At 44.4% G+C, this 17,571-nt stretch overlaps 1 protein-coding gene across 1 annotated transcript; it reads right to left on the bottom strand.

Moving 5' to 3' along the window:
- Positions 1–1,429: 1,429 nt before the first annotated feature.
- On the bottom strand, positions 1,430–15,953 carry CRTAM (cytotoxic and regulatory T cell molecule). Its single transcript, XM_050910848.1, has 12 exons — positions 15,905–15,953; positions 12,393–12,539; positions 9,529–9,681; positions 9,184–9,315; positions 5,936–6,106; positions 5,310–5,381; positions 5,115–5,180; positions 4,771–4,878; positions 3,311–3,415; positions 2,751–2,897; positions 2,285–2,368; positions 1,430–1,560 (listed from the first exon to the last, which is right to left on the bottom strand). The coding sequence occupies exons 1-12, from the start codon at positions 15,951–15,953 to the stop codon at positions 1,430–1,432; spliced, it is 1,365 nt and encodes a 454-aa protein (XP_050766805.1).
- Positions 15,954–17,571: the final 1,618 nt, after the last annotated feature.

Genomic DNA, 17,571 nt, shown 5'->3' with positions numbered 1-17,571 from the left:
TCTGCCCCAAGCCCCCTCACCCTCACAGGTCTCAGCTCTGCCCCAAGCCCCCTCACCCTCACAGGTCTCAGCTCTGCCCCAAGCCCCCTCACCCTCACAGGTCTCAGCTCTGCCCCAAGCCCCCTCACCCTCACAGGTCTCAGCTCTGCCCCAAGGCCTCGTCCCCGGCCCCGACCCGCCGCCCCGCGCTGGCGGCGCGCCGTCGCCATGGCTACACTGGCGGACGCCGCGCCGCACCTACCAAGCGCGAGGGCGGCGGGGGGAGCGCGTCCCGTCCCCACCACCACCACCCCCCGCGGGGAGCGTGGTAGAGCCCGGGCTGGGCGAGGGGCTGCCGGGGGAAGTCACTTTCCACTTAAAAATGAAATTATTCCTAGGAGCGGCTGCACGGGCTCTTATTTAATTCGGTATTCACAAACCGTTTGCAGCATTTTTCTTACTTCTAGTGAGAAATAATAATCTCTAATGAGAAAAATAAATACAGCTTTCCGTTGTAACGTAAATGTCCTTTATTTTGGGAATACAGTTTTATCTTTCTGCAACAGAAAAGGTTCCCGGTGATGGCGTGGCGGGGCTCTGCAGATGTAAAGTCTTGGCGATTCTCCTAGCTTGCCTGCTGGCAGGCACGTGACTTTGTCCCTGGATTTGGGGAGTCCCACGTGTAACACCATGCATCCTCTTCATGTCTGCCAACCCCTTGTTTGAAGACTTCCATATTCTCCGTAACACCCGTGGAAGCTTAGGCGATGTGGGAGACTGTACAACTGTAGCACCCAAATGTTTTGGTTTCAGAGCCCCTGGCAGACTGGTGCTGATGCAGTCTTGCACAGCAGAGTGATGTTATCATTGTACAGGTGAGAAACTGAGGCAGAAGTCCTAGCAAGGGGGAACAACCTTTTTTTTTTTTTTTTTTTTTTTTTTTAACACTTTGGACATCAGGATGCATTCCTGCTTGGTTAAATACAGCTGGATGTCCAGGTCTGGGGTCAGAATGAGATAATACAAGTCCCCGTTGGTTTGCAGCTCCCAGAGTTTCCTGCTCAGTCCCATGCTTGCAGAGGAGGTGGCCGAAGCATTACATGAATATCTTCATATCCTGCGGTCCTCGGGGCAAACGGCACGTTCCCTTGCCAGGACCCAAATTGCGGATAGGACCTGAGATGGGATCAATGAGCTCTATTTCTGGCAGTGGTTAATTAAATCCTCTGAGGATTACAGGTAAATCAGTGTGTTCATTGCTCATAGGTTTCTAGGAGCACCAGTCCCATCTACCTGTCCCACTGTTTAAAGAAAAGCAGTTCCGATTGGCTTTTGGATTGAGGGTAGCTGTTTGTACTTCTGCTCCTTGAAATCATATTGATATCTGAACGCTGTAAGAAAAATATCAGGAAACAGTGGTGTTTCTGCACATTGTACATATTTGCCATTGCTATACATCCGTTTCCTTTCCACATCCAAACAGTTTCTCACTTATTGCAATGTTTTTGTCTCTTGGATTCTTCTGGGCTGTTTCCACATATCCTTCTGTTACATATTGCATGTTGGACTTCTGATTGAGAACTGAAAGACAAACACACATTTATTACTGATTTTGTAAAGGGGGTGGGGTACCTGCATGGTTTAAATAATTTGTATTTTAAAAGACTTGAAAAAGAAGGAAAGTTTTGAAAATATTTTGACAATAATTACGAGCCACTTTCTCTTTTAATGCAGTTTAGGTGCTGCAATAAACTCATGTTGAAAGATGTTGGCAAAGTTCCCTCATTTTTGCCATGTGGGCTTATTCACCTGCGAAAGCTGCCTTTGTTTAGATGAAAGTCCAAGTGTGGAGCAGAAATACCCCGGCTGAGGAGGCTGACAGACCTGCCTCCATCGGTAGTCACTGGCTGAGGACAGGACTGATGAAGCACTGATGTTTTGTTGGTAGTGAAATCAGATAAGAGCTGTTCAGGACAGTTTAACAATAGTAGTATTCCCAGCACATACCACGCATATTGTTTTTAATAGTGTTTCAGTAGATTATATTTCGAAACTAGATAAACCTATTGTGATTATCCAGTCTAACCTATCAAATAAATAGGTTATTTATGCTGAATAACCTTGCTGAAGCTATAATATCTATGGTGGACCTCCAGGTATGAAAGGTTTGGGTTTAGAATATTCGGATTTAAAACGTGCAATTTGCAAATATCTCTGTATAGTAAGATTGACTGCAATCTGCTCTGGCTGTGGTCAGTAGCAATGCTCTAACAGGAATTAGTTTATGTTGGTTAAAGCTTTTTACCGTGTCCGTTCTTCTCGTGGCCCGCGCTGTCTTCATTAGATTTGGATTTATAACTCTCCAGTGTCTGCTCTGAAACATCATTTTCTGTGCAGAAAACAAATGTAATTAAGATGATGAGATTTTTCCATGACTCTTCCTCACTCTCTGACTTGAGCATAAAAATCCTGAGAGACTAGTTATAAAATGGGGGTTCGATCATCCTGATCATCTAAGAGAGATGCCTAAGACAACAATTTCGTTGGCTTTCATGGCACCTCGTGTCAGCTGAAGCATGGCCCGAGGCCATCAGTTACAGGGACTCTTCAACAGTTGTTTGCAACAAGTCACAGTCACTGTCTATGGGAGAAGGACATTTAATCGGTGGCTGGAGGAGCGGTGTCTTCTCTCTGCTTAACATGCTCCTCAGCTCTCCAGCCCCTCTGAATAAAGTAGCGTCAGCAGTTGCTTGGACAGGACCATCACCCACCTCTCTTCCACACTCCATGGGCTTTTTTCAGCTTCCTCATAAAAAGCAGGACAATGACGAGCAGCACGAAAATTAGAGCAGCCACCAGGATTGGCAGCAAGAGATTATTCTCTTTCTTTTTGATGCCTTCAGATTTCAGATCTTGCTCTGTAAAAGAGGCAGGTGTATATTTGTGTTGTTAAATAGCTTCCTGTGAGTCTCTAGTAATTAAGACAAGAACGATATATCCTGGACCAGGCCAGATGAACATGGTGGGAGAGCAGAAGTCACCTTATTGGACTGAATTTTAGGATGTGAGGTCAAATTTTTTCTTCTTGTATGAACAAGAAAAACTGCTTGAAATCAGTGGACTCATGCTCCAGCATAACAAACAGTAAAATTTAGCTTTTTTCTAGATTATAAAAATGGTTGTGTTTCTATGGTGTCTCCCCAAGCTTGCAAGCCAGCACTACCCTAGTGTACTGACAAAAGGTTTAGAGGTGGATACATGGTCAGAGAGAACCACCTTGGTGTAAGAAAGCTTGTTGCATGTTTGGAAGCTGTCATTAAAGAGTTCGTACCAAAGGTGGTGATGGAAATCACAGTTACATTTTCACTTGGTAGTGGGTCTTCTGTCCTGGAAAGTTCCTCTTCTGTGACATTGTCATTGAATGCTGTTTCAGTCCCTGGAGGAATGGAAAGAAGAACGGTATTTCTCTGAAGGGCAAAGGGATGCTTAAGAAATGCATATTTTCCCAGCAGCTTTGAAGTCCAGGACACCTGGTACTGCAGCAGAAAGGGACCTCTGGAGCCCTTGACTTCAAGCTCTGTGCTCCCTTCCTTAACGCTGTATTTCGTTTTAATCTGAAGACCACCTAAGCTTTATGAACAGAAAGTGCAGAGTCTCTTACACATTGTTGAACTCAATGAACTTACAGCCAATTTAAAACAAAGCTGAGCTTTGACTTGGGTCATTTTGGGGCTTTCCCTGTCCATCAGTTTGCTTCTCTTGCTTGCAAAACCAGGAATGAGCATGTATCCTTTTCCTTAAAGCAGATATTTTTTTTTTGTGTTCATATCCCTGACTACTCTTTTACTCTCTTCATAGCTCACAGTGGTGCAGTCACCCAGTGTGAGAATCCCCGTCCTTTGCCACCACCACCCATGTCTGAAGATGTAAGGTCGTACTGTTGGGGACACGATAACTTGAGGAACCAGCCAATTCTTCCTTTCCTGCTGCAGCTGGCGTTACTTCGGACCCTGTGCAAACAGAGAGGTGAGCTCTGACTTTCTTACGCACGCAGACAGTATATCCTTGTATAATTAACTTTGATTTGTAAAACTAAAATGATAATGCGTGCTGTGTCTACCAAAACTTTACATTCATAAGAGATTTTCTTCCTTATCAGGTATGTAAGCACACCTAGTGAAAGTCCTGTTAAAAGATTTAGGCTCCCTCTCCATGTATGTTTACCAACGTATGTATGAATTGTTTATCGGGATGTAGCCATTCTGTGACGTTTGTAATCACTGATGTAGCACTTTTAAACAAATATAAACAAAGAGTTCATGTATTTCTGAAACAGCCAATTGATTTTTCACTGCAGGGCCTGTCACACTAAGCAGGCATGTGCGCCCACCTTGGTGGGTTTTGGCCAACCGATTTGGGCAGTGGGGCTCTTAATTCTTCTGCTGGAAACAGCTCCTCAGTTCAATAACTGCAACCTGCAGCCTGCTATATGCACAGATAACCGTTATTGCACAGTGCCACCTAGTGCAACCGTCCAGAGAAATCCAAGCGTGGCCTCACACCATGCTGCGACAGTGGCTGGTCTGGCTGCTGCTGCTGCTAATGCTGGTATTCTTCTGCATCTAACGAGAGAGACTTTGCTTTCGTGGCTGTAAAACTGTGGGCTCCCCACACATGCAAGAAATGCTGTGTTCTATGTTACGCGCTTGTTTGTAACGTGGAATGTAATGCTGTTCTCAGTAGCATTTCTGTCGTGGTTTGGTAAATTCATGTAACTAAGACCGAACTTACAAGTAGATGTGACATCTCGTCGGAGGTTTTGCTGGGTTGGTGTTGACGCTGAGCTGGTAACTACTGGATCCTCTGGTACTGCAGAAGGGACGGTTGGTTGTTCGGATCCTAAAGGAACCCCCCCCCAATCACAAGACAAAAATCAGAAGAGACACTTTGCCATTGAACTGATCCTTGAAAAACAAAACCTGCCCTGTATGCTCCATGCTCCAGACTGTTTGGGTGCTCTGTGTGATCAGTGGTTAGACTTATAGTCCTACCTACCCTCCCACCTTCAGCTTCCCTGTCCTCTGAATATATTTAATGCTATGAAATGGGGAAAAAAATGAAAGTGAAACCCTTACCAATATGCTGTGGGTAGCTTGGAGCGGAAGCCGAGCTGCTGTTCAGATCTGACACTGCTGCGGTCACTGGGGAAAAAAAAAGCGGTTCTGAAGGCTGTGCAAAATGTCCCTCAGTGCTGATGGCAACTGGTAATAGATGCTGTGTTTATCTGATCTGTGCATTAATTAAAAAGAGGCCAAGCAGTTAATACCTACCTGTAGATTGCTCATTCTCAGACGCACGTGTATCCACCTCTAGTGCAGCTGGTGCAGGATTTATTTTTGTCCCTGAAAAAACCCAACAACAGTACAACTTTCAGAGCACTTTATAAGCATTTGTTGAATCAAGCAATCTAAGGAAGAATGAAGTAAGAGTAATTAGATCCATCCTAAAGATAAGTAAATAGGCGGAAGAATTATTACACAAGCGGCTTCAGTGTTAATTTACAATATTTACACCCTGCTAGCTTTCCAGGTGGATGTGTCTAATACGCAGAAGACATGGGAAGCTTACAGGTTTTTGAGAACATAAACTTTGAGTTATCTTTAAAGCTTTAGGACAAACATCACCTGAATTCTAGCAGCAGCTTTGGGGAACTGACCTGCCTGGGCTGCTGTGGCTTAATTGTTTAATGAATTTTAAGGTCATTACGAAGCAAGAAAGCACCCCAAAATCTTAGTTTGGAGTTCTTCTTTTGCCCCAGGTAGACCTCTCATTTAAAAATAGATTCCATACATGGGGCAGTAGACTATGGGCTTCAGCTTTGCCTATGTATCTGCATAACTTTCACCACTTCAGAGTGGTAAAATGGGATAGCCGTTGCTGAAGGAGCCTGCAGTACCTGTCCTAGGGAGGTCCTCAAACCGGAAAGACGCCATCAGCTTCTCTTCTCTTAGTGCTTGGTGGCGAACGATGCAGCTGGCTGTTGAATTGGGCCCATAGGCGAGGACTGTCAGCGTGCTGGTTGTGGTCCATTTCTTCCCATCAGCTTCTAACTTGTGCTTAGTGTCACCTATACACCCATTGGAAGAAAACATTTAAGTGCTTTCTAGTCAAGAGCAATTTAATGAAAAACCTTCCAGGCGCAATCTGCATTACTTTGCTGTGCTAAAGCAGCACCTGATTACTGTGCACAAGTGGTTCATTGTGTAAATGGATTATGTGGGAGCCCAAAGGCAACAAGGTCATCTTTTCTTAAGTGCAGACCTCGCTGCACCTCCTGCGCTCAACCCAAAGCCTCTGCTCAGTTTTATGACTCATGTAGGGAAATTCCCCTGCAGCGCCCTGCAAGACCGCGGCGAAATGTCCAAACACCCACTGGCACTTCTGGTCCTTACTGAACGGAATAAATTGCTTTGCTGCGTGCCACAGCCACGCATGGCCCGCAGCGGGGAGCCTCAGGGCAAGGACCTGCTGTTTTGCAGCACAACTGAGATCTAGAAAAGTTCCAATTCTGCTATGTGGTATCCAAGGGCATTGAACTTGTGTCTTAATAGCTGTGGATTTGTTACCCCAAACATAAAAAGAAGTTGTGCAATATTTGTGCATATTGATAAATATGCACAATAAATATTGATGTGCAATATTTACATTTGTAATAAATAAACATGTATATAACTTCATGAAATCTTGTGCAAGTCCTCCATCATCCCTACAACACAGGTTTGAGTCTTCCCCTTTTGCAGCTGGGGGAAGTTAAACACCAAGATTAATTGCCTTGCCATAATGAATTAGAGCGAGCCATGTAACTTGTCTGATGCAGTTCCTAGTCCTCTAGGTAATACTGACTTCTACTCATTTATATGATATGGAAAAATAAAGATGTATTTCATGTGACACACAGAGATGTGTTTGAATAGCTCTGGTGGAGAGGGAGTTTTTTTCAGATGTTTACCTTAAATACCTGTGGTGGCACAATAATTTCTGTCTGTTTATAATGTAGAGATTCTCTGGAAACAAACTGATGCTTTCTCTTGATCTGTTACCCTTGGTAACACCCTTATTTCTTAAATGAAAGAAATTCCTTGTTTCCAAATTAGCCTTTACAGATAACTTGCTGTATCACATAGACCAGTATTTCTCAACCCTCTTTTCCATCCCCAGCAGGGTCACATAAGAGCTCAAAAGGATTTCAAAGTGTTTTTGCCAGGAAGGAAATCATCTTTGTCAGCAACAGCTCAGTAATTACAGCTGGTTCGCCCCTGCTGAGCCCTGGTGGAACTGAGGTGCTGCCAGTAATTAAGATGTATTAGCTATTTTCTGATTAGTATAAATATTTGCAGTAAGTGATTAAAGCTGAGAATGCAAGAGGGAGAAAGGAGTGTTACTCAAAGACAGTCACCTTCAAAAAAAGGAAAGGCACATGCAGAAAGTTTGAGAAACAGTGAATTAGGCCAGTTATTTTTTCCTTTCAAACATTTTAATTCGTGTCTGCCACAAGCAGGCCACATGGTGAAATCAGCACCTCTTCATGCAAATATTCCTTCCTCTGAGAACCAGCCACAGATGACACCAACCAACCAAGCAGGCACAGCACAGGCCCTGTGCTGCTTAATGGCGCTCCCAGGTGCTTGTGGGGCCTGAGGTGGAAGGTCAGGTAGTTCTCACTGGTGTGGCTTTTGCTCTACTGGCTGACTGGGTTAGTGCTACGAAGGCAAGGAGGAGAGGAAGGTAAGTATAGGTTTTTGTTAAAATAAGTGGAGAAACGCATGGTTGGCTTTATGTGTTGCGGGAGGTGTTTAGTGTCTGAGTTTGTGTTCTGATGTTACAAATAACATACTTTATCAGGCCAGAACTGAGGTTGTTTCAAGTTTAAAGAAGCCCCTGTTTTTAGAAGAACACTGGGAAAAACGTATATAAAAACTTAGAGGTGACATATTGCTTCCCTGAGCTCTTCATAACTTCACAGCTGGTACTCCCCTAAGCCCTTACAGTCACACACAGCCCAGCTCTTCCCAAACACATGCAGGATTTTAGAACCTGCTTTTCCAAGACCCATGCACTGCTCCAGAGCACCTTTCCCCCTGCAATCGCAGATAGCTCTCTGCCCTGGCTTTCATGTGGCTTGCTTACCAGCTATGCTGCTTTCCCTGAGTGCAATTCCTTTAAGCATAGGGTTTTATGTGGTTGCATTAATGCCTGTGCATCTGGCAGCCTGGATTTTTTTCTTTAGTCTTGATTTCTAGCTATATTCGGGCCAGCACACTTCTCTGTTGTTTTCTAGATCTCTTAGTTAAAAAAGCCATCTTGTGGGGGGGGAAGATTACAGGCTAAGCTTTGAATATGTTGCTTGATGATGCAAAACACAAATAAGAGCTTGTTAATACGTGAAAGAAAATACATTTGCATCTATGGGTATTTTCCTCACGCTTTGATACAGATATGCATTTCCTCTTCACTGTGCTACAGTTACAGCTAATAAGGTGGTTATTACTAGAATGTGGCCTTCAAGACAGCTATTTGTATAGTACACAAGTTAAATTGAGCTACGTGGTGGCTCTGTTCCTCCTCATGTGTGTCCCCCCAGACGCATGCAGACCCCTCACTGGGGGGAGCGTGGCAGGGTGGCGTGGGCTGTGTTTCCTGAGCTCTCTTCTTGCTTCTGCTAGTGAGCTGCCCTGCTCTGACCAGATTAATGAGAGAGAAAGGCTTCTGGTATGCGTATGAGCTGCTCAGCAAAGCTGAGGAAACTCTGTCTACTGGTTACAACGTGGAAATGGTTATAATGGATTTGTTAACTGACTTTATACTGGGGCTTTGTAAATTGTGCCTCCAGAGTTTTGGTTTCATTTTATTTCAGTGGAATTTCCCTGCAGACTCTCAAGGGATATTGGTGCCAAGTGGTGGTGGTCTGCACTGAAAGTGAGCAAAGCAGATGAGCCCTCTCCCTTGCACAAACACTAGAATTTAGTGCTGACTTTTCTCCAAACCTGCAACATGGGGGCCAAGTTGTACTAAATGAGTGGAGGATAAGCGGTAGTCCCAGCTGATGTGTTGCAGAAGGTGTTTCACCCTCCAGTATTTTTAAACGTGCCCAAGGCTGATAAGAATAAATTGTTAGTAATCCATCCCTGGTCTTTTAACACTTACCAGGGAGCTCTATCCCGTTGTCCAACAGCCAGGTAATCTGGGGCTGTGGTTTACATCCTTGGGTATAGCAAGACAGTGTAATGCTTCTTTCTGTGTCTCGGGATACTTCCAGTACTGGATTAGAAGGAGCAGCTGCAGCAATAAGATTTAGAATCAGTTATAGTACATCTTTCTACTTGGTTTTATGAATGGCTGCATACATAGCAGCATTTGGGGGGACTGAGCTAAAACCGGGATTATGTGGTGTTAAGCACCATACAATTGCATGCAAAAATGCAGGTCTGGAGTTGAGGAGCTGGCTTTGTTGTTCTGCTCCCCTGGAACAAAGCAGGTGAAGGAACTTACCTAATACCTCAACAGTCTTGTTCTTGCTTTTGAACGGGGTGCTGTAGTAGAAGCATTTATATACGCCTTCATCGTGCACTGTTACGTTAGACAGTTGGATGGATAATTCGTCCTTTGAATAATGGATAAGTTTGTATCTCTGATCTCTTAAAGCTGTAAGGAAAATAAAACCCAGCATGCTACGCGTGTTGGTACACAAGAGGAAGACAGATAATCAAAGCAGTAATGAATGAGGATAGTTTTCTTTATTGCATTCATCAGCACTTGGCGTAAGGGAGCAGTTCTAGCACAAAGCATTCCTAGCTGGTGCTGCACTAGTACGGAGGCAGCAGTAAACTGAAGAAGGGGGGTGTGTGCTGCCAGCAGGCAAAATGACATGGTTTTTCTCGCTTTTATTTTCAGGGGTCTTATTCCTGTGTTCCCAGGTATTATAGCAATTTGGGTTCTTCAAGTGTCTAGATGGATAAATATAAGCAAACATTGGGGTGTGAGGACATGATATGCCATCAGAAAAGTAACATGACCTTTCAATATAGAGGATAGATGCATGAACTGAGGACCTTTCCCTTCCCCATTCCCCAAGCCTTTATCTGGCCTTGAAAAAATCACTTCCCCTCTTTGGGTGTATTTTGTGATATATAAATGAACGCTATGGTCAGCACACACCTCTTTATTAACTGCTTATTAATTGGCTGTTTTGCTTCTCCTATCCTTGTCTAATTACCTTGATTTTAATGAGACCATCTCCTAGGGTATCTGTACTCTGCTGTACAGTCCCCTTTCTCTCTCCTGACTTTCTAGTCTTTGCTTTATTCCTCCTGCTGGATGACCCATGGGAGTCCTTGGGCTCAGGCCAGCAAGTCACATGGACTTTTCCCACAATCGCAGCACAGAAAGTGTAACTTTCTGCCTTCAAATTGAACTGAAACTGGGGATGTATACCAGTCATTAGGGAGAAAAAGACCTCAAAAACTATCTTTTAAATTTTTTTTAGCTGAGGTCCTGTAAAAATACAGAGTTGGGAGAAAAATCACAGCAGTACTATAATTTATTAAGTGATTAAATATTAAAGGATTTTTAAGTCACCATGATGTAAGACTTGTAGCTAGCTTGTCATATTGTTACCTACGATGAGACTGGAGGGAACTGATTCACGAAGTGGTTTATTGGAGAAGCAATGTGACAGAGATTCACAGTGGTGATTCAGAATAAAAAATGAAAATGTCTGTGTGCAGTGTAAAGTTCGGTTTCTCTCTAAATGCGGACTGTTTTTTTGTATTGCAAAAAAGACAAATATTCAGTGTGTCTGGCTTATCAAGGATCCAAATGCTTTGCAAACTCTAGTCCTTGTGGGTGTTCTATCGTGCATCTTACTGAAGGATAATCGTGGGATGTTGAAACTATGGGTTGAATCCTCAGGTAGGTGATTTAAGACAGATGCTGTTTTGTTCACTCGGGTTAGAGTCTGCTCCTATACCCTAACCTTATTAAATTGCTGTGTCAACTCAGCAAAACTTTAAGCATCAAAAGGGCTAGGGCCATTAAAAGATGGAGATGTTTAAAACTGCATATGGGCAGAATAAAGTGTCTCAGTCCAAAATTGTTTGCATAGAAAGAGAATGTTTGTGGCTGTAGCCAGGGTCGTAGAGAACTTGCATAAATGAAGGAATTCTTGCTACTCTCGCCTACCTCTATGGTCTAAAATACTAAGAACATACATATGTCAAAAATAGAGATAACTGATGGAGAGGTGATTTCCTCCTAGGTCTTGCAGTTCTTGGGTGCATAATCGGACTACTAGACTGCAACAGGAAGAGGAACCCCTGCCATAGCCTGCTGTGGTTTTTGGAAGCCTGGATGTCAAAGCAGCACAGAGCGGGTTGCAATAGCCCTGTTTCCCATATTGATTAGCTGTCAGTGGCTCAGCACTGAGTTTTCTTGGATCCCATTTGAATCTAATGGTTCATATGCATTACACTGAGAGTACTGAGCTTGGGAGCCTGGATTCCACAGGAAACAGTTCCTAATACATACATGTGTGAGTCATTTAAAATTGCTAATGAACACTCATCCCCCTTGCTCTTGTACTGAGTAAACAGGAGCAACAGTTACTCATGACATTTTCCATTTAGAAATATTGGCAATATTTGCAGGAAATATTAGTAGGCCGGTTTGATGCGGGTGGCAAGACCTGGTGGCTGGGATTCCCAGAGCAACCAAATAGGACCCTCAGTTCCTGGGCAGTTTCAATGGGAGTTGGGTACCCAATGTCATTTGGATAAATCCCAGTCATTATTATTGTTAAAGCCTAAAGGCTTTAACAAGCAGGGATGCTGACTAGGTATGGTACAAATGGGGAAGACCAAGGTAGTCCTCATCTTGCAGAGCTGTCAAATTTGGACCAACAGGAGGAGAAATAAGGACAGGGACATGAAGTGTAGGGAGTGGAAGGGAACACAATAATTGTAACTTTGGCTTTGTCAGCACATATTAAAAATCACTGCTTGTTTTCTAAAAATTCCCTCTTGATGCACTACATCGAATTCCCTGATGAGCGGAAGAGTACCCAGGGCTTTCAGGCACATCCACTCCTGTCTCTCTTGTAAGGCAAGAGTGGTTTTTGTGCTGATCTCTTGGTGTTGGTGGTAACTACAGTTCATTGCTAAAAGCTCTAGTGCCAGACCACTCTTGTGGGGGTTTCCATTTCATCAGCTTCCTCCCAGAAAGGGGCTGAATGTAAAACCATCTCAAGCGGTTGGGTAGCAGGTGAGTCAGACTGGCCATGGGTGGGAGCTGGGAAAGCCCACTTCTGAGTGACCCTCCAGCCCCACGTGGAAAGTGCTGCATTCAGTTTTCACACTTACGCTGCTGGGTGTTTAGAAAAATGGTAAACTCATGAGGGTTTAACCACTGCCGGGCAGAGCCATCGTCACTCCTGAGGGTGCAGCGGAGATTTAGGTCCTCCCCTTCCCTTAGAGTTATGGTTTCACTGCCAGCTCCTGGAAAATCCCCTGCCAGAGATGAGGGGAAAAAACAAGTATTAAAAAGTGACATGAAGTAAAGCGACAATGTTTTGCACAGAGTAATGTGTCAACTTTCCTTTTTTCAAGGGTGTAAAGGTTTTTCTACATTAGGAAACTTGCCAATGTGGTTGTACTAATATAAATAAATCACAGTCAGTTAGATAGGCCATCACAATCACTGGGTGAGACTTGTACCAAAGGTTTGTGATCTTCACCTGCTGGCACAACCAGGTGTAGTTATTAAACATTATTCCACATGAGTCAATGAAGAATTGATAGCAGACCCATGTAATGCACGTTCTCCCTGTATGTTAACACAAACATTAATTTTCATTATTGCATGTTCCATTCTGGAGCTGTTGAACCTGATTTGCAAGTGTGTGCGGCTGAGCAGTGAATGATCAGCACCTCTGAACAATGAGGCTTTTTTATTCAGAAATTGTAATGCTGCAACTGCTTTGAACTGGCTTTGAAACTTCTTTTGAAGATAGGATCCACAAACCTGGCCTGGCACAGGTTGCTAAAATGAAATTTCATTCTCTTTCCTCCCAGTTCATTTTACAGACAGGCAGTAAAGTGTGTTTTTCTCTCCAGACATTCTAAGATATATAATACACTTTGTGAAAATATTTGATGACCTGGAATGAATTGCCTTCTCCAGAAAAAAAGCATGCCCTGGAGAAATTACTAAGAGCAGTGCCTGGGTCAGAGTTAAGTAAATAGGCAGTAAGAGGGTTTTATTTTTCATTCCTGTTTTGTGTGCTTTGATTTTATTTTCCAGGTAGCTGTCTGCTGCAGGTTCCTAGTGCATTCATGAGCACTGCAGTTTGGGGAAACGAATCTTTCTGGGCTTCAGGAAAGCTTTTCATTTTCTTAAAAACATTTTAAAATATACCCGAGATGAAGCTATCGTAGGGCATTCTTGCTGGACCTGATCTTTTAGCACTAAAATCAGAGGAAGGACTTGTCTCCCTGTAAGACAGTAGTTTCCCATGGGGATCCACTGCCATGCCTCACCCTTGAGTTGAGCACACCTGACATTTCCTGGGCCAGAGGTGGCACGGAAGAATGGTCAGTGATGTAGCTTGGGACTTCACAAATAGCAAATACACCGTAGATCTTTTCTCTTTCTTCACTATCTAATCTTTGGAGTCTATAAGCTTGTAGAAGAGATTTCCTTGTAATATCTCAATATTTTTGCTTCTGAATTTGTAAGTATGATGTATGCTGCTTTAGCTAAGGAGAAACCGTGCGATACAGATCTGCCCTCTATCCTTACTGCCAGGAGACACCACAGGCCGGCTTTGGCTGAATCGCTGTACACCGGTGAAGCCCTGTTGAACTTAGAGTGGCCGTAACTGATTTACCATCACGTATGGCATATCAGTGCTTTTGGCTTATATTTCCTCTTGATTCCACCTCCGTTTCCTAGGGTTAATGTCTCGGCTGGTTTCTCAGGGCTTGTGCCATGTGGGGGTCATTTGCAGAGGAGCAGTAGAAAAGGAAAACCTCCTTGCATGGGTCCCACTTGTGAAGACCTGTATCAGGAGGTGCATGTTGTTAAGGTAGCAGAGAGGGCCTCGTCTGTGGTTTTCCACGCGGCCCTTCTGCGTTTTGTCGTAGTGACGGTTTCCTGTCGCTGCCAGCAGTGTGGGGTCTTTCAAGTCGCACCCTTTGAGGTGAGAGCAGCAAGACTGAACAAGAAAAGGTGGGGGTGTTGCTTGCTTTTCTACAACAGAAAAAAGCAGCCCCCAGAACAGAGCATATACGTAATTTCCATGAGAGACCATGGCTTTGTTCAGACCATGACTCACAGGTCAAATTTCCTTCCTTGTATAGGGGGCAGTTTGACGTGGCTGTGGTCTTCAAGCCACTGTAGCCCACCACAGCACAGTCACTGGGGTGTGGGACATGCTCCCGTGCCAACTCCAGAGAACAGCGGTTCTTGTACCGTGTGGATCCCAGGTGCCCTGGCTACCTGGAAAAATTAGTCTGGCATCAAGTACAGTGATATATCCACCTTCTTGGCAAGAAAGGGCAACAATTTCTTGCTAGAAATTGCAGGATGCAACTGAGCAGAATGGTTCATGCCTCTGGTTGCTATTATTTTAGCCATCAGAAAGTGCACAGAGAACTTATTGCAGTGATATGCACTCAATGCATCATTTCAGAGTTATCTAAAACTGTAGCCTATAGAGACATCCTGTTCAATGAGTTATTTTTGACCTGTGGCTGCCAACCTGCGAGTGGGAGTCTGAATTAATTCTGATGGCCAAGAGCAGCTAGCGGTTGTCAGCAGGTACAAATTCATCATGCAGGAGTCCGCGGCAATATTGAGGGAAGAGGGGCTGTACACTCAGAGTGGAAGCTGCTGATTTGGAGCAAGTCTAAAGGGCACTGCAAGTGCTAGTTCAGCTAGAATATAACTGGCAGCTCCTTAAGGCCTGACTTCTGTTAAACACAACTAATGGTAATAAAATATCCTAAGCATATGGTATTACAGAATGCTTTGTTGCTGTTTAGACACTGAGATTTGATGTGGCCTCTGCTAACAATACCTTCGTGTGTGAGAGTATTAGCAAAGCGTCAGCAATAGTCCTGCTATGGTTTCTGCTCCGGCATTTTTTAAGAAGGGAGAGGGACTATTGCTTCGGCCAGCACCAGGCTCATGCGTGCATTCCTCCTGCAAAGGTCAGGAGTGAAGCCTGCAAGAATCCTGAGCTGTAGATAGCTGTCTTGCTGCTTTCCTTACTTAAATCTTTCCCTGTTTGACATGGTCAAATACACATCTCTCTCACTCTCCTGTGTATGAAAGACAGGAGATTAGTAAAGTAGGTATAAGCTACATCCTCTAGTAGGAGTAAGGAGATTGAGCATTTAAAGTGCTTTTCATTTTCAAAGTACTTTGCAAGTGCTTTCTAAATTACTCTGACTTCTTGTATTAGCCTCTTTTTACACAATACATGAACAAAGGCATACACAGATATCCAAGCCATGGACAGTAAGCAGTGATCCGCTGTCCAGATTTAAGGGAGAATCTTTCAATTTCCCAACGCTTTGCCATCTCAAGCATGCCGCCAGCTGCTAGGAGGTGAATTGGTCTCATCAATACTGAGTTTAGGAGTCAGCTGGAATTCAGCACCAGCGTGCTTTGGAAATTGGGTGACAACATGGCATTGTCACCCAGAAAACAACATGGCATTGTCACCCAGAAAACAACATGGCATTGTCACCCAGAAAACAACAGCAGCAAAGCTGCCTTGTGGGTGGTGTGCTGAAAATCTGGAAATCGAGTTCTCCAAGCTGGACTGCTTGCAAAGGGGAGATCGTGTAAGACAACGCATATTGCTTACCTTGCATCAGGAACAGAGCCGCGACGTGTAGCACCCTGGTGAAAGTCATGTTGCGGTGTGGGCGCAGGCGGTCTGTGCTGACTTCCTCTCTCTGCCGGGGCCGCTGCGGAGCAGGTCCCTTTTCAGCACGGGGGGAGCAGATTTACCATGACTTCATCACTACCGGGGTCTCTGCCTCCTTTCCTTCTCTCTGCTGTTCCACTCTCTTCTCCCACCGTCTCACGTTTCCTATATGTTGGCGACTGCCGAGAAATCGGTGACCTCACAGGCCCCTAAAATGAAACTGGTGGGCGACAGGACTGGGGGTGCTTCACCTTGCACCCCCTCCAGCTCTGTCTCGCTTGGCGTCTGTGCGGGGGAGAGGGGGAGAGGTGTACGCGGCAGGGGAAGCAGGTAAAGGTTAAGAGAAACATGGGCCTGGGGTAACCCTGCCGGGGACCCCTGCTGCAGTGACCTACAGGTGCAGTGTGTGCAGGATTTAATTCCCCAAGATGGGAAGGCACCCAGGAAGGCAGAGCTTATTTGGTGGACACCGCTGTAGTGTAGTAATTGGCAAGGTTGCTTGAAAACCCAGCTGTGCGGTTTAAATCCCTGGAAAAATAGTCTTGCATCACACTGCATCTTGTACTGCCACGTGCACGGGAGGTTTGCTTAGCTCTGCTTGCAGGGATCCTGGCAAAACAAATAACGAGAGAAAGGTAATTTAATGCGTGTGGTTTGTGGCTCTCCGGGGAATGAAGAGTATTGGTGAGGTGGTTGTGAAAGGTTTGCTGAGCACCGAAGCACGGGACGGAGGGATGATTACATCAAGGAGGTCCCAGAGGACCGACTAGTGGCAGAATCTGGGTTTCCCATGTCCCCTTGCAGGTCTGATTGTTTCAGGAGCAATCTGGGGCATAGCAAAGCTTTTTGTGTCTCCTGGGTGTGTGATGTCCAGTAACATCACAAGATTTATCCAAGCCTGTTGTAGGCAGAGCCTCTTTTCATGATGTAGCTACGTGTGCTGATTTCCAAAAAGGCTTTGGCAGATCCTCTTCTGGCACTTCTCTGCAACTGCCCAACATTTAGTGCAAATGACTGATACTGTCAAAATGAGCTGACTTTAATAAGGTAAGAAATATGGTTTAAAAACTGTACATTTGCAGGACATGGGTTTGAATGAACTGGACAAAATGGTTAATTATAAATACATTATGCATTTAACTTCTAATTTATTAGAACCGGTTCCCATTAGACTTTCAGGTGCATGGAAGTGCATCATTCAGTGTGTATTTGATTGATAAAAGCTATGGCGTTTATGTTAATCATAATATGATCAGTTTTACTGGAAAACAGAGCTGTAGGCCATAAAGTTTAACGTAGATAGTTGGTTTGAAAGGAAAGAGTCTCACTGGCTGATATAACTACTGCTGGATTAAAAAATCCAGATCGAGAAAAAGATATGTGTTGTAAAGGTAAGCATTGCTTTGGTTTAAAAGTTGTGCTTCCAGTTCCACACATCTAAACCTGAGAGTAAAATAACTCCGGGGAAAAAAGCCATCAAGCAGTAGAGACACTGAAGCCACCTGCCTCCAACCCAGCGGGAAAACTCCGTCCCTGTGCAGCAGATGGAAAACCAGACTTGAGATGGTTTTGTGCCATCTGCTGTCAAATAAATGAACTTCATC

Source organism: Gymnogyps californianus, chromosome 25 (assembly GCF_018139145.2).
Source record: "Gymnogyps californianus isolate 813 chromosome 25, ASM1813914v2, whole genome shotgun sequence".
In the NCBI taxonomy this organism is placed as follows: Eukaryota; Metazoa; Chordata; class Aves; order Accipitriformes; family Cathartidae; genus Gymnogyps; species Gymnogyps californianus.
Note: the sequence above shows the minus strand (reverse complement) of the source record. Positions and strands in the feature narration are given on the sequence as shown.

What these genes read in the sequence shown, in the direction of transcription:
- CRTAM (XM_050910848.1), bottom strand. Translation starts at nt 15,953, where the DNA reads ATGACTTTCACCAGGGTGCTACACGTCGCGGCTCTGTTCCTGATGCAA. An exon ending in GGCTCTGTTCCTGATGCAAG is followed by an intron (nt 12,540 to 15,904) that starts GTAAGCAATATG and finishes CATCTCTGGCAG; the next exon opens with GGGATTTTCCAGGAGCTGGC. An exon ending in GATTTCCATCACCACCTTTG is followed by an intron (nt 2,898 to 3,310) that starts GTACGAACTCTT and finishes CCTCTTTTACAG; the next exon opens with AGCAAGATCTGAAATCTGAA.